Below are 14,785 nucleotides of genomic sequence, written 5' to 3' on the forward strand. Positions count from 1 at the left end.
AATTTTTAAAAATGTGTCACAACACAACACAGATTATTGGTGAAAGAAAGCATAATGAATGAAAGTCCAAACAGTACATTTATTTGTAATGTATTTAATGGCTCCATATAGGCCAAAGTGTTACAGTACGTTGAAACTCTGAAAACAAAGAGACATAAGAATAGACATTGACAATATGAAACATGATGGTGAAATGGCTAAACCTGAGCAATGTGTTTTACAATATCATTGTAATATATATATATATATATATATATATATATATATATATATATATATATATATATATATATATATATATATATATATACATATACATATAAGTATATATGTATACATACATATATATATATATATATATATATATATATATATATATATATATATATATATATATATATATATATATATATATATATATATACATACACTACCGGTCAAAAGTTTGGGGTCACATTAAAATGTCCTTATTTTTGAAAGAAAAGCACTGTACTTTTCAATGAAGATAACTTTAAACTAGTCTTAACTTTAAAGAAATACACTCTATACATTGCTAATGTGGTAAATGACTATTCTAGCTGCAAATGTCTGATTTTTGGTGCAATATCTACATAGGTGTATAGAGGCCCATTTCCAGCAACTATCACTCCAGTGTTCTAATGGTACAATGTGTTTGCTCATTGGCTCAGAAGGCTAATTGATGATTAGAAAACCCTTGTGCAATCATGTTCACACATCTGAAAACAGTTTAGCTCGTTACAGAAGCTACAAAACTGACCTTCCTTTGAGCAGATTGAGTTTCTGGAGCATCACATTTGTGGGGTCAATTAAACGCTCAAAATGGCCAGAAAAAGGGAACCTTCATCTGAAACTTGACAGTCTATTCTTGTTCTTAGAAATGAAGGCTATTCCACAAAATTGTTTTTGTTATATATATATATATTTATATATATATATATTTATATATATATATATATATATATATATATATATATATATATATATATATATATATATATATATATATATATATATATATATATATTAGGGCTGCAACTAATGATTAATTCGGTAATCGATTAATCTGTCGATTATTACATCGATTAATAATCGGATAAAAGAGACAAACTAAATTTCTATCGTTTCCAGTATTTTATTGGAAAAAAACAGCATACTGGCACCATACTTATTTTGATTATTGTTTCTCAGCTGTTTGTACATGTTGCAGTTAATAAATAAAGGTTCATTTAAAAAAATACAATAAATAAAAAATTGCCTCTGCGCATGCGCATAGCATAGATCCAATGAATCGATGACTAAATTAATCGCCAACTATTTTTATAATCGATTTTAATCGATTTAATCGATTAGTTGTTGCAGCCCTAATATATATATATATATATATATATATATATATATATATATATATATATATATATATATATATATATATATATATATATATATATATATATATATATATATATATATATAATTTTTTTTTATATTAATCTTCATACGTCTTACTTGTTTTTATTATTTATCTCTACACATGGTTCTTACTATTTTACATATATTGGTAATCAAAGGTACTTTTGTGTGTGTAATCTTTTTTTTTATTTAACATTTAAAAATGAGCTGATTATGATAACTGTGTTGTAATATCTTGTAAATACATTTCTGAGTCTCATTTGCAGGTTATTTTATAGTATACTTTGCATGCAGTTACAATTCCAAGACGTTAGATGGCAGCAGTGGTTAGACTACTACAGTATGTTGCCTAACTAGGACGTAGTCTTTGTCACAAATGTGCCAGTCCTGTCTTATATTATGCCCTATGAAGTGTTTGTAAAGTATTTATTACACACTTGCTGTTTGATTGTAATACGCATCTTAGTTGTAGATTCCATTATCAAATTTGGAGTAATCGCATGTAATACAGAGCCTTACTTTGGTTGAGCATTTTCTATCAGGCACACTTGCTTTGTTGACATGAAAAAGTTACCAAGAGGCAAACTTCTGAGCGTTGCTTGAGTAATTGTTAACTCGCCAAGTGTTTGAGCCGGTGTGGAGTCTGCATCCAGACGTGACGTGAAGGGGAACAAAAGTATTGAAATATGGCACCATTTGATTTTACATACTTTTTACGGGATTCGATTGATGCCTTTAAAATTACCAAATTTGGTACCCATTCCTAAGCACAACACAGGTTTCCATGTACCATCATTCAAAGTACCTTTGGTTTTCACAAGACTTTTGGAGGGTTGCGGCATGAGCCAAGGACAACCCTTTATAACATGTTGGTATAAATCTTTCATTCTGAGTAATGTGGTTTTGACATTTTCCTCAAATCGGTGAATAATGCATGCTTCTTCAAGGCATAAGTAGGAGGTAAGTTCTCATGGAATAACATTTAACTCTGATTCCAATAAGGATTAGTTTATCTTCCTGGTCTGGACTCTACCGTGTGCCGTTCTCGTGTTAATGGAAACCAGAGCTTGTCAGTGAAATACATGTTAGCATTTTTGTTTGTATAGTCCATATGTCAAAGTGAGCTCTGCACATAAACAAATCCCAGCACTTTGGCTTGTCAGGCTCTCAGCAGAGCCTCAACGGAGAAGGGTAGTGGCTTCACAGCTGGAGTCCTGGCTGAGCTGCCATGAGGGCTCTTCACAGAGTCTTCACGGGGAAGTGCCAGGGTGGCAGGAGTGCCGGCACACCAGCCTCTAGCTGTCAGCGCTAACGGATCAAAGGTCCTGCTGAAGGCTCTGACATTTGGCAAGTCCAGGATCTTCTGATCTGATACAAAAATAGAGCATGTGACATTTGAGTCTTGAATATCTGCTGGTTTTGAGTGAGCTTTGACAAGGTCACCACCCGACAAAGTCCTGCCATGGTGTTTGAGACTGAGTAGTGAAGGCGAAGGTATCAGCTCTGATGGCTCTTTCTTCTCACAGCTATTCCAGGCATTCGTATCCCTACTTTGACCTGAGCTTTTGTAGATCTGGAAGTTACCACAGTCGGTTTCTGTGCTCTTAAAATGGAAGCACTGATAGAAGTGGAAATCACAGTCATGCAGAGGCTTAAATCGTTCACACACATGGCTGCCTGATCCTGCAGATGAGGTGGCTTTGTTGAACGAATGCAATCTCGGAGTGACGGGTGTAAGCAGTGGATGAAGCCTGGGAAGGAAGGTGGAGTAGGACAAAGAAATGTCATTCTGGAGTTCTCTATGATGGATCTCTCGCTGCAGCATCACGTTCTCGAGCTCCTTGTCAGCGAAAGCTCGTCTCTTTCTCATACGGGCGCTGATGGAGGGACATGTGAAGTGGGTGTGGTCATGCCAAGTGTGCTGTGAGTGACAGGAAGTGTCATCCTCTGGTGGTCTCAGCCCTGCACAAAACACATTCTCAGGTTACATTTGTATGTGCTTTTAACAATTTTAGGTCAGAGTTGTGAAGTGTTCTAGATGCCCTGCAACGGTATTTTATGAGAACAGGTATCAGAATGTAAAAATCTGGTAATACCACCAAATCTTTGTCACGTGTACAAGCAACCTTTTCAAGATCGATGACGGGTTAAGGTGAAGGGATTAGGGCAGGCCTGGGCAATTATTTTGACTCGGGGGCCACATTTAGAGAAAATAATGTGTCTGGGGGCCGGTATATCTATTTTTAGGGACATTAATACAAAACTTCACAATAATGTCTGACTGAGTGCTAAAAACGTTATGACAGACCGCCTTAAAAACGTAATGGAATTTTACATTTTTCTATGAACGATAAAACATTGAATACTGACAAAATATGAATGTCACACCCCCTTTCGATCGACATATTTTACAATCAAGTGAAACGCAACAAAAAAGCAACAAACAGTAAAATATGTACGCAAAGGGTACAAAATAAACCCACCTACAATCTGATATAGCACTAAGCTTTAGAACTTTGTTGTGAAAAGCTCCTTCCGCGTCTGTGGAAACGCTTCCGCCCACACTGCTTGGTGCCTCGTCTGAGCTGCTGTGAAGTAGATTACCATAGTAACTAATTCGATGACCATAGTAACTAATTAGATTACCATAGTAACTGGTATATCATCCATAAACGCGGATTCCAACCATTGAAATACTTTGTATAGTTGAAAACTTACGGTCATTAGAAAACATCACTGCACATCATAATGGCAGCTACACTTTCCATCTTAAAGATATAAAAAAAATATTTGGGAATGTCCGGCGGGCCAGACTAAAAAGCTCAACGGGCCGCATGTGACCCCCGGGCCTTAATTTGCCCAGGTCTGGATTAGGGTAATGCTCAGTGGCCTTGTGGTTAGAGTGTCCGCCCTGACATCGGTAGGTCGAGTCATACCAAAGACTATAAAAATGGAACCCATTACCTCCCTGCTTGGCACTCACCATCAAGGGTTGGAATTGGGGGTTAAATCACCAAATGATCCCAGAGCGCGGCCACCACTGCTGCTCACTGCTCCCCTCACCTCCCAGGGGGTGGAACAAGGGGATGGGTCAAATGCAGAGGGTAATTTCACCACACCTAGTGTGTGTGTGACTATCAGTGGTACTTTAACTTAACTTTAACTTTAATGGTCAGCATCACATAACCACAAGAACAGGAACGACTCACAGTCAACATTCTCCTGATATTTTCTTGTCTCTGTCTCCTAATCGAATGTGACCTGCAGAAGTATTTCTACTTTGTCAATAATCCAGACTAAATGAGTCAAGTTTCTCCTTATCTTTGGTGTGTTGCCCAAGATGACAGACTTTATCCACATTTGGTCTTTCTTCTTTTATAATTTTGGTGTGTTTGTTGCCAGGGCACTTTAACCTAAAGCGAGAATAAGTTTTGGACCATGTTCACAATGCAAGTCAATTCTGTTTGTTTGGCCATCTGTGACATATATCAGATTGTTTCATGTCAATGTGAACAGCACAATTCAGATTTTTCGAAATCCCAGGTTTTTTTTTTTTACGTGGATTGAAATCAGTTATGCATTCCATGCAACTACAATCACGTTTATCCCATTCATACGTGTGTATGGATCAGTACGGTTTTAAAATAAATACCCTATTCTTAAGTGTTTGTTTTGTTTTGTATGTAATCTTTTACATCACATTGTGTATTGAAATAAAGATTACAAAAACATAACTACAGTAAAGCAAGTTGACAGGAAGTTATGTAGTTTAACGCATGCGTGGACCAATCAGGTCTTCCGGTACCGATTGCAGTCCAAATGATCAGATCACGTCCATCCGACTGATATGTCTTTAAAATGCGACAAACATCATTATTCTTCACCAAACCATTTATTCATATATTCATTCATATATTCACCAAATTTTCGACAGGCGGATTGGTGCGGCGTCTTCAGTAATGCGGACGCTGTATCGATCCGTTGTGGTGAAGAAGGAGCTGAGCCGGAAGGCAAAGCTCTCAATTTACTGGTCGATCTACGTTCCCATCCTCACCTATGGTCATGAGCTTTGGGTTATGACCGAAAGGACAAGATCACAGGTACAAGCAGCCAAAATGAGTTTCCTCCGCCGGGTGGCGGGGCTCTCCCTTAGAGATAGGGTGAGAAGCTCTGTCATCCGGGAGGAACTCAGAGTAAAACCGCTGCTCCTCCACATTGAGAGGAGCCAGATGAGGTGGTTCGGGCATCTGCTCAGGATTCTACCCGAACGCCTCCCTAGGGAGGTGTTTAGGGCACGTCCGACAGGCAGGAGGCCACAGGGAAGACCCAGGACACGTTGGGAAGACTATGTCTCCTCGGGATCCCCCGGGAGGAGCTGGACGAAGTGGCTGGGAAGAGGGAAGTCTTGGCTTCTCTGCTTAGGCTGCTGCCCCCGCGACCCGACCTCGGATAAGTGGAAGAAAATGGATGGATGGATGGATATTCACCAAAATAAATATAAATGGGTTGCATCGTAATTAATAATGTAATCTAATTAGATAAAGCATCTAAATCAAGTCAAAACACTACACTAACTTTAGAACTGTCTGTCAGGCTTGTCCCCGACAGTTTGGTTAAGTTTTAGTTTTTCCTCTGTGTTTGTTTTATTTCCTGTCAGCACTCTTCTTTTGGTTCAGTTTCCTGTTTGTCTCTCTGAGTGCTGTGTCCCCTCAGCTGTGGCTGATTGGCACCTGGCCACACCTGGTGTCAATCAGCCAGCTGCTATTCGAACCTGCTTTGCACTCCAGTCAGTGCTGGAGTATTGTCTGACTTGTCGATGTCATTAATACTTGTCGTTAGAGCTAATACGTGTCGATGTCGTTGTCATCACTACCTGTGGTTACTACTTGTCCTTGTCGCTGTCGTCATAGCGGTAAGCTGTTCCTTATAGCTATTTATAGTTTGCTGTCTCCTAGCTCTTTTGTTTTGTGTTTCCCTGTTAGCTAGATTTTGTTAGCCATTAGCTGTTTCCAGTTTTTCTGTTTGCTGGTTCCTGTTTTCAGTTTGGCTATTCCTAGCTCCTGGTTTGTGCTTTACATGTATTTTGAACATCAAATCATGTTTTCCTGCACCAAGCCTGCCTTCTCTGCCTCTTGGGGTTCGTCACCAACACCAAGAGACACTGTCTAAGGGAAAGTTATGGTCACTTGTAGTTAAAACTGTGAGGGAAAAAACGTTTTCTTTCTTAATTTTTTAATCCATATTGTGCTCAACTGTGAGAGTGCGTTTGTACGCTGATCACTTTTAAACAGGTGCTTTCAAACGGGAACAGCGACCACAATGATTTAAGTCTGTATGTGAATTTAATGCCAAATTGTAGAGGGAAGGTGGCCAAACATGATAAACATGTAAAAATAGAGTAGGCCTACAACCTGTGATAAATCTTTATTTTCGGGGAAAATCGCCAATACACACACACACACAAACACACACACACAAAACACACGCACGCAGACACAAAAACTATTCTTTTTTGCCACACAGCACAGCGCTGATTATAACATAACTGCAATATTTTGGGGGGGGTTCCTATTCTTTTTCTGGCATCAGAGTGGATCTACTTAAGTGTTATTTTCATCAACTCCTACGTAAACAGCTTACACAATGTATGTAACTGCGCCATAGCGTACACGTCATTCCCAGTCCTTCAACAAATGCTGTTTCTTCGGAATCAAAGTACATATGTATAGGACAGGCCAAAAGTTTGGGCACACCTTCTCATTCAATGTGTTTTCTTTATTTTCATGACTATTTACATTGTAGATTGTCACTGAAGGCATCCAAACTATGAATTAACACATCGAGTTATGTACATAACAAAAAAAGGTGAAATAACTGAAAACATGTTTTATATTCTAGTTTCTTGAAATTAGCCACCCTTTGCTCTGATTACTGCTTTGCACACTCTTGGCATTCTCTCGATAAGCTTGAAGAGGCAGTCACCTGAAATGGTTTTTACTACACAGATGCCTTCAGTGACAATCTACAATGTAAATAGTCATGAAAATAAGGAAAACACATTGAAATGAGAAGGTGTGTCCACACTTTTGGCTTGTACTGTATATATGTATATATATACATGTGTGTAAAATAAGACAGCAACAAAGATTGTTTTGTATAAAAATATGTAAGATTTACAATATCATCAGAAACGATCAGAGACACATCAGTTTGTTAAAGCATTAATTACAACAAGCTTTAGTTAACAGACAGAACAACAACCCATTGACACACACCATCACTACAATATGAAGTATAAACGATAAAACATTGGATATTAAGAGTAAATGAACCACTCCTATCTTGTTTACTTACCTGCCGACCTGAAAGTTTTGTAATCAATCAGAAATATCAGGCAGCTAAAATGAGTTAAACATGTGGAAGTGTGGAGAGTGTTGTGCTTGTTACCCATCAAGCCTTGTAATGGATTTAAAATGGGTGTAATTTTGAGTTGTGTGTGGTGTGTAGACATGTTTTATATTATCCACATAATTCATTGGGGAAGTTTTGTGGTTTTGTACTTAATGTAATTTTCTGAGTGGGTTTTTGATTAATCAAACCATGGGTGGTTTTGGATGTTTGAATGGTGCCTATGTCATGATTATATGCACTTTGTCTAGGTATAAGTGTCACAGTGGATGGTTAACGGTACTGGAATACATCTTGATAACATAGCACATAGTTCAAACTTATTGTCGACAAATACAATTTCTGAGATAATCAGCAGCCCGGATTGTAGAAACTAAAGTGGGCCATAGCTTGCGGACCCCTGTTTTACATAAAACGTAATACACACAAAGCCGATCACCCCTACCAGTGAGGCATTTTTTTTACCCTTGTTTTATCTGTGTGAAACAATTTTAATACTATTTCTCTTGTTGGTTTGTTTTGGATTATTAAGACGACATGATAAACAAATTGTTTAGTACTTTATTTTCAATGCATAAAGAGTGGACTATGCCCTATTTGATATTTTACCTGTCATGGAAGGGTACTGAAGCCACATTTAGGCAAGTTTGGTAAGGCGATTAATATTATTACATTTCACATAAAGCACCCTGTCATTTATTATATTGACATTTTACAAGCTATTTTTCCTTCTCGACCGTGTCTCACATATCGAGGTCCTCGCGGCGAGTTTAATAAAAAAAAAACTCCTGATGACTGTTCCACCAGCTGTAACCCGCTCTCTTCCGGGACCGACATAATGTAAACTACAACTTAATGGAACGCGCGCACACACACACACACACACACACACACACACACACACACACACACACACACACACACACACACACACACACACACACACACACACACACACACACACACACACACACTCACACACAAACCTCTCTCTAAATGTGTTGGCCCAGGTAAGCCTGTGCATTAAGCTTGTGCTTGTGTCCTATCACATATTTGTAAGTGTAGTACTGTATATACACATGTAAAGGCCTACTGAAATTACATTTTTTTTATTTAAACGGGGATAGCAGATCCATTCTATGTGTCATACTTGATCATTTCGCGATATTGCCATATTTTTGCTAAAAGGATTTAGTAGAGAACATTGACGATAAAGTTCGCAACTTTTGGTCGCTGATAAAAAAAGCCTTGCCTGTACCGGAAGTAGCGTGACGTCGCAGGTTGAAGGGCTCCTCACATTTCTCCATTGTTTACACCAGCAGCGAGAGCGATTCGGACAGAGAAAGCGACGATTACCCCATTAATTTGAGCGAGGTTGAAAGATTCGTGGATGAGGAACGTGAGAGTGAAGGACTAGAGTGCAGTGCAGGACGTATCTTTTTTCGCATTGACCGTAACTTAGGTAAAAGGGCTCATTGGATTCCAAACTTTCTCCTTTTTCTATTGTGGATCACGGATTTGTATTTTAAACCACCTCGGATACTATATCCTCTTGAAAATGAGAGTCGAGAACGCGAAATGGACATTCACAGTGACTTTTATCCCCACGACAATACATCGGTGAAGCACTTTAGCTACGGAGCTAATGTGATAGCATCGTGCTTAAATGCAGATAGAAACAAAATAAATAAGCCCCTGACTGGAAGGATAGACAGAAGATCAACAATACTACTATCAGGAGACACCGAACCAAACACTGGACCTGTAACCACACGGTAAATGCTGTACCGCCTGTCGAAGCCTAGCAATGCTGTTGCTAACGACGCCATTGAAGCTAACTTAGCTACGGGACCTCGTCAGAGCTATGATAAAAACATTAGCGCTCCACCTACGCCAGCCCTCATCTGCTCATCAACACCCGTGCTCACCTGCGTTCCAGCGATCGACGGCGCGACGAAGGACTTCACCCGATCATCGATGCGGTCGGCGGCTAGCGTCGGATAGCGTGTCTGCTATCCAAGTCAAAGTCCTCCTGGTTGTGTTGCTGCAGCCAGCCGCTAATACACCGATCCCACCTACAGCTTTCTTCTTTGCAGTCTCCATTGTTCATTAAACAAATTGCAAAAGATTCACCAACACAGATGTCCAGAATACTGTGGAATTTTGCGATGAAAACAGAGCTGTTTGTATTGGGATACAATGTGTCCGAATACTTCCGTTCACTCCGTGACGTCACGCGCAAACGTCATCATACATAGACGTTTTCAACCGGAAGTTTCGCGGGAAATTTAAAATTGCACTTTATAAGTTAACCCGGCCGTATTGGCATGTGTTGCAATGTTAAGATTTCATCATTGATATATAAACTATCAGACTGCATGGTCGGTAGTAGTGGGTTTCGGTAGGCCTTCAATACACTGTTTTTACTCAGTGATGACTTTTTAATTGATTTGACACAAGTGTGGATGATTTAATTCAACCCGCCAAAAAACAAACACACCTTCAAGCGTTCCTGCGTGGACCTGGCCTTAGTTAGAAGTGGTTTAGTCATTTGTACTCCCAAATGTCTGCGGTCTGGGAGTACAAATGCATCCCTTGATACTCTTTACTGTACATCTTGGTATTTTTTTTGAGTCACCATGGCAACAGCCTTAATTTGAACTCCTACACAAATGAGAGAGGTGGTTTGGATTCAACTTTACCCTGCAGGAGGCTCTTGGTCTGCAGCATGTGTTCCTCTTCCGCCTCAGCAGTCAAGCGAGGAAACGGCGTTCTCTGCATTTGAGACGCACACTTGGCGCTCCTCTTACCCTGAGCGACACAAGCACAGACATAATATTACTGTCACTGATACTGAAATGGAATTCATATATTGTAACTGGGGCCTAAGTTAGGATCCTTGCATATAGGAATAGTGTAAACTGTAAAGCTTATTTGTAAATAACAAAATAAACAATATGCCTTATTATGCATGTTAAAAATCAGTTACTTGACCAAACTCATGCTCATGTTCTCATCAGTTGAAATGACAAACTTACAAAAAAAATACTGTTTTATAATGTATATGAATTATACAACAAACGTTATACAACTAATATACAACAAAAACATCAGATATAAAAAAAAGAAAAATAACCATACTGGCAAATATCAAAAGAAACCCCGATTCAAGTTCAAATTTTGTAATTTAACAGGATTTCACAGCATTTAACTGTAATTGTTCGCAGTAAAATACTGTAATCAAAATGCATTGTAGCATTACAACAAATTACTTAAAAAAATTACAATACTCGTATATGTCACAGCAAATAACCACAGTATTTCCCGGTAAAATAGTGCAATCATAGTAATATCACAGTACAACAGATTACTCTAAGTTCACACTGCTTTGTCTCTTAAGGGGTTCCTTAGACTACGTTGCAGCAGCTCTCGTGTACAGTAGAGAGCAATTGGCAATAAAATTACACATGTAAAAGTACACCATACAGATGTATTTTCATTGTAATTAACTATAAAATTGCAACAATGAAGTTACAACATTTAGTTGTAACATTAACTTGTAATTAACTGTAAAATCACAGTTCTGCAGTTATGGAAAATGACTGTAAATGTTACCGTGAAAGTAATGCAATGCACTTTATTTTAAGGTACACCTATTCACCATTAATTAGTTACTTATTAACGTGCAAATTAGTAACATATTGGCTCTTAATTAGTCATTATTAAGTACTTATTAATGCCTTATTCTGCATGGCCTTATTATACAACCAGTAAGCCATTAACTAAGAGTCTTCCCTCAATAACCTCAGAATTATTGCTTATTAGTACTAAGTAAGGAAGTTGTTGTATATGAAATAAGATCTCAATATGCTTTGCTTAGTATGGACTTTATAAGGTGGTAGTACACCAAGAATAGTTATTCTCCCTTTAATACCACTTAATGAATATGGTCTGTTCTTACATAACAAAACTACAAATGTTAATAGTGTCCAAATAACTCTGAATTAAGTCTTTGTGGATTTACAATGAAAATGTTTAATACAATACAAATCAATGAATTTAATCAGTAATGATGATACTGTTTGTATGAGTTTTATACAGGATATAATTGTTACATACATGTAATCATATACATAGCAGCTATTGATTGAAAAACATCAATTAAAATATTTATACTGTATCTATATTCTACACTTGCACACAACTAGATATCAAAATCACTGCCATTACATATATTATAATGCACAGATTTGATTGACACATCAGGAACAGTATGTTTAGTAGTGTGTGTTCTAATAACATAATAATGCAGTTACTTACTCTATCAACAATAATTAACATATTTGTTCAATAAATACCTTCAATATCTATGTTGTGCAGATGTTCATGTTGTGTTTTGTATGAAAAGCACATTGACCTCTATGCTCCTGAGGACCAGTGTCCTCTGCAGTGGACATTTGTGTTTAGCATAACAATGCTGTTTGTTTCATATAAAAGGATATTGTCGTGTGTGTGCATGTAGCTCAAAATGATGATTAGTTCACTGCAAGTCATTTTTTCTAATAAAGACTCCAAGGGATCACTGACCTGACATGACATCGCCCCCCTGACCTCCGCAGCCTGCTGCCGCCTCAGCGCAACCTGTGCAGCCATGACGCGCTGCCGCTGCACCACCAGCTGGCAGCAGGCACAGCCGCAGTCCCTCCAGCGGCACAAACGTTTGTGGCCTTTCAAGCACGAAACCACGCCGTGGTTCCGGCAGCGGGCGCATTTAGGACTCCGGGTCATCTTGAGGGGCTTCTCCTGATGCGAGGGTTTGTCATCTCCACCGCGCCCGGAGGTCAGCACCGGACTGCCGTGCGCTTCCGAGCATCCATCAGTCGTCGTCACGCCAGAAAACTCCTCCGATTTGGCCGCATCAAGTTTGTGTGAAGTTTCCAGCTGCAGGCTTCTTTCCAACTGAGTGGACATCTATGACAAGCACAAAACAGCAATGACTTACTTGTTTTTAACATGAAACTTTTTATGCACCAGACTTTGTGAACCTACCAGTAAAACATTGTCAAATACCAGGTTTCTTGCACACAGAGCTACTTTTGGACCAGAGATGATTTCAATTTAAAAAAAATCCTGTCCCCTCCAGAGACAGTGTGATCCTTACGCATGCACGATGCTCGACTCCAAGTGAGCACCAAGCCCTGTGTCTGCTGACCCGACCTGCAACTGGAACAGCGTTTCAGGGTGGAAACTTTGCAGCCTACCGCCAGACGTTTGAAATGTTAAGCCCCTCTCAGCTGCTATCTGATGCGCCTTCTAAAAACAAGAGAGCCACGATGTTTACAAGTCCTGGCCGCAGCTCCTTGAGCAAATATTTAGGGGAGCCCACCTGCAAGAAAAAGTCTATTTAAGCGCTGAATCTTAAAGCACCCTGCCCACCTTGGAAGTTGTCTCAACTTGTAAAGATTGGAGACAAGCCACACCTTTACAATAACTGCTGGCAACATATCGAATTGAATGATAAAACTACAGCAGTCTCGTTAATGTATTTAAAACTCTGCTTTTCAAATGAGGATATTTGATAGTTTAATTACTTCCTGGTTGTATAATAAGGTCATGCAGAATAAGGCATTAATAAGTACTTAATAATGATACTAATTAGAGATGTCCGATAACATCGGTCTGCCGATATTGTCGACCGATAAATGCGTTAAAATGTAATATCGGAAATGATCGGTATCGTTTTTTTTATTATCAGTGTCGTTTTTTTGGTGGCTTTTTAATTAAATCCACATAAAAAACACAAGATACACTTACAATTAGTGCACCAACCCAAAAAAACTCCCTCCCCCATTTACACTCATTCACACTCATTCACACAAAAGGGTTGTTTCTTTCTGTTATTAATATTCTGGTTCCTACATTATATATCAATATATATCAATACAGTCTGCAAGGGATACAGTCCGTAAGCACACATGATTGTGCGTGCTGCTGGTCCACTAATAATACTAACCTTTAACAGTTAATTTTACAAATTTTCAATAATTACTAGTTTCTATGTAACTGTTTTTATATTGTTTTACTTTCTTTTTTATTCAAGAAAATGCTTTTAATTTATTTATCTTATTTTATTTGATTCATTTTTTTAAAAAGTACCTTATCTTCACCATACCTGGTTGTCCAAATTAGGCATAATAATGTGTTAATTCCACGACTGTATATATCGGTTGATATCGGTATCGGTTGATATCGGTATCGGTAATTAAAGAGTTGGACAATATCTGCATATCGGATATCGGCAAAAAGCCATTATCGGACATCCCTAATACTAATATGTTCCCCATACTAAAGTGTTACCATATGTATATATGTAACTATATATATATATATATATATATATATATATTGTATATATATATATATATATATATATATATATATATATATATATATATATATATATATATATATATATATATATATATATATATATATATATTAGGGTACACTGTAAAAAAAAAATCCTATTTTTATGGTTAATTTACTCTAAATTTCTACTGTAATTTTTCTATTTTTTTAAAATAGTTGATAAAACTGTAGAATTGAAGACATTATCTGTAAATAAACAATCACCTGTTATTTTAAGTAATATGCCAGTAATGACAAACTATGTATATTTCTATTTTTTTTTACAGAAAAATACCAAATTAATTATACATAGCATTTTCTGTTTTCTTAAATTACTTTCAAATTCATGTAAAATTACAGTAATTATCTTTCATTAAATATGTAGCATGTTATATAAAAGTCTATGTCCATACTAACAATCTAACACAGGGGTGTCAAACTGAAATACAGAGTTGGCCAAAATTTAAAACTGAACAAAGCCGCGGGCCAAGGTTGAACAAATTAACCTTTAACGTACTCTACGAGCTATCGTCATGTC

At 37.8% G+C, this 14,785-nt stretch overlaps 1 protein-coding gene across 1 annotated transcript; it reads right to left on the reverse strand.

The window, feature by feature from the left end:
* Nucleotides 1-1,690: 1,690 nt before the first annotated feature.
* dmrt2b (doublesex and mab-3 related transcription factor 2b) lies at nucleotides 1,691-12,810 on the reverse strand. Its single transcript, XM_062027551.1, has 4 exons — nucleotides 12,427-12,810; nucleotides 10,542-10,650; nucleotides 9,113-9,128; nucleotides 1,691-3,386 (listed from the first exon to the last, which is right to left on the reverse strand). Exons 1-4 carry the CDS (start codon nucleotides 12,808-12,810, stop codon nucleotides 2,591-2,593), a joined length of 1,305 nt encoding a protein of 434 aa, XP_061883535.1. The 3' UTR covers nucleotides 1,691-2,590.
* Between the last annotated feature and the right edge of the window lie 1,975 nt (nucleotides 12,811-14,785).

This window comes from Entelurus aequoreus, linkage group LG19, assembly GCF_033978785.1.
Source record: "Entelurus aequoreus isolate RoL-2023_Sb linkage group LG19, RoL_Eaeq_v1.1, whole genome shotgun sequence".
NCBI lineage: Eukaryota > Metazoa > Chordata > Actinopteri > Syngnathiformes > Syngnathidae > Entelurus > Entelurus aequoreus.

Excerpts from the sequence above, each read along its gene's own strand:
- dmrt2b (XM_062027551.1), bottom strand. The coding sequence starts at position 12,810 with ATGTCCACTCAGTTGGAAAGAAGCCTGCAGCTGGAAACTTCACACAAA. Across the intron at positions 10,651-12,426 it reads GGGGGGCGATGTCATGTCAG|GGTAAGAGGAGCGCCAAGTG; the intron begins GTCAGTGATCCC and ends TGTGTCGCTCAG.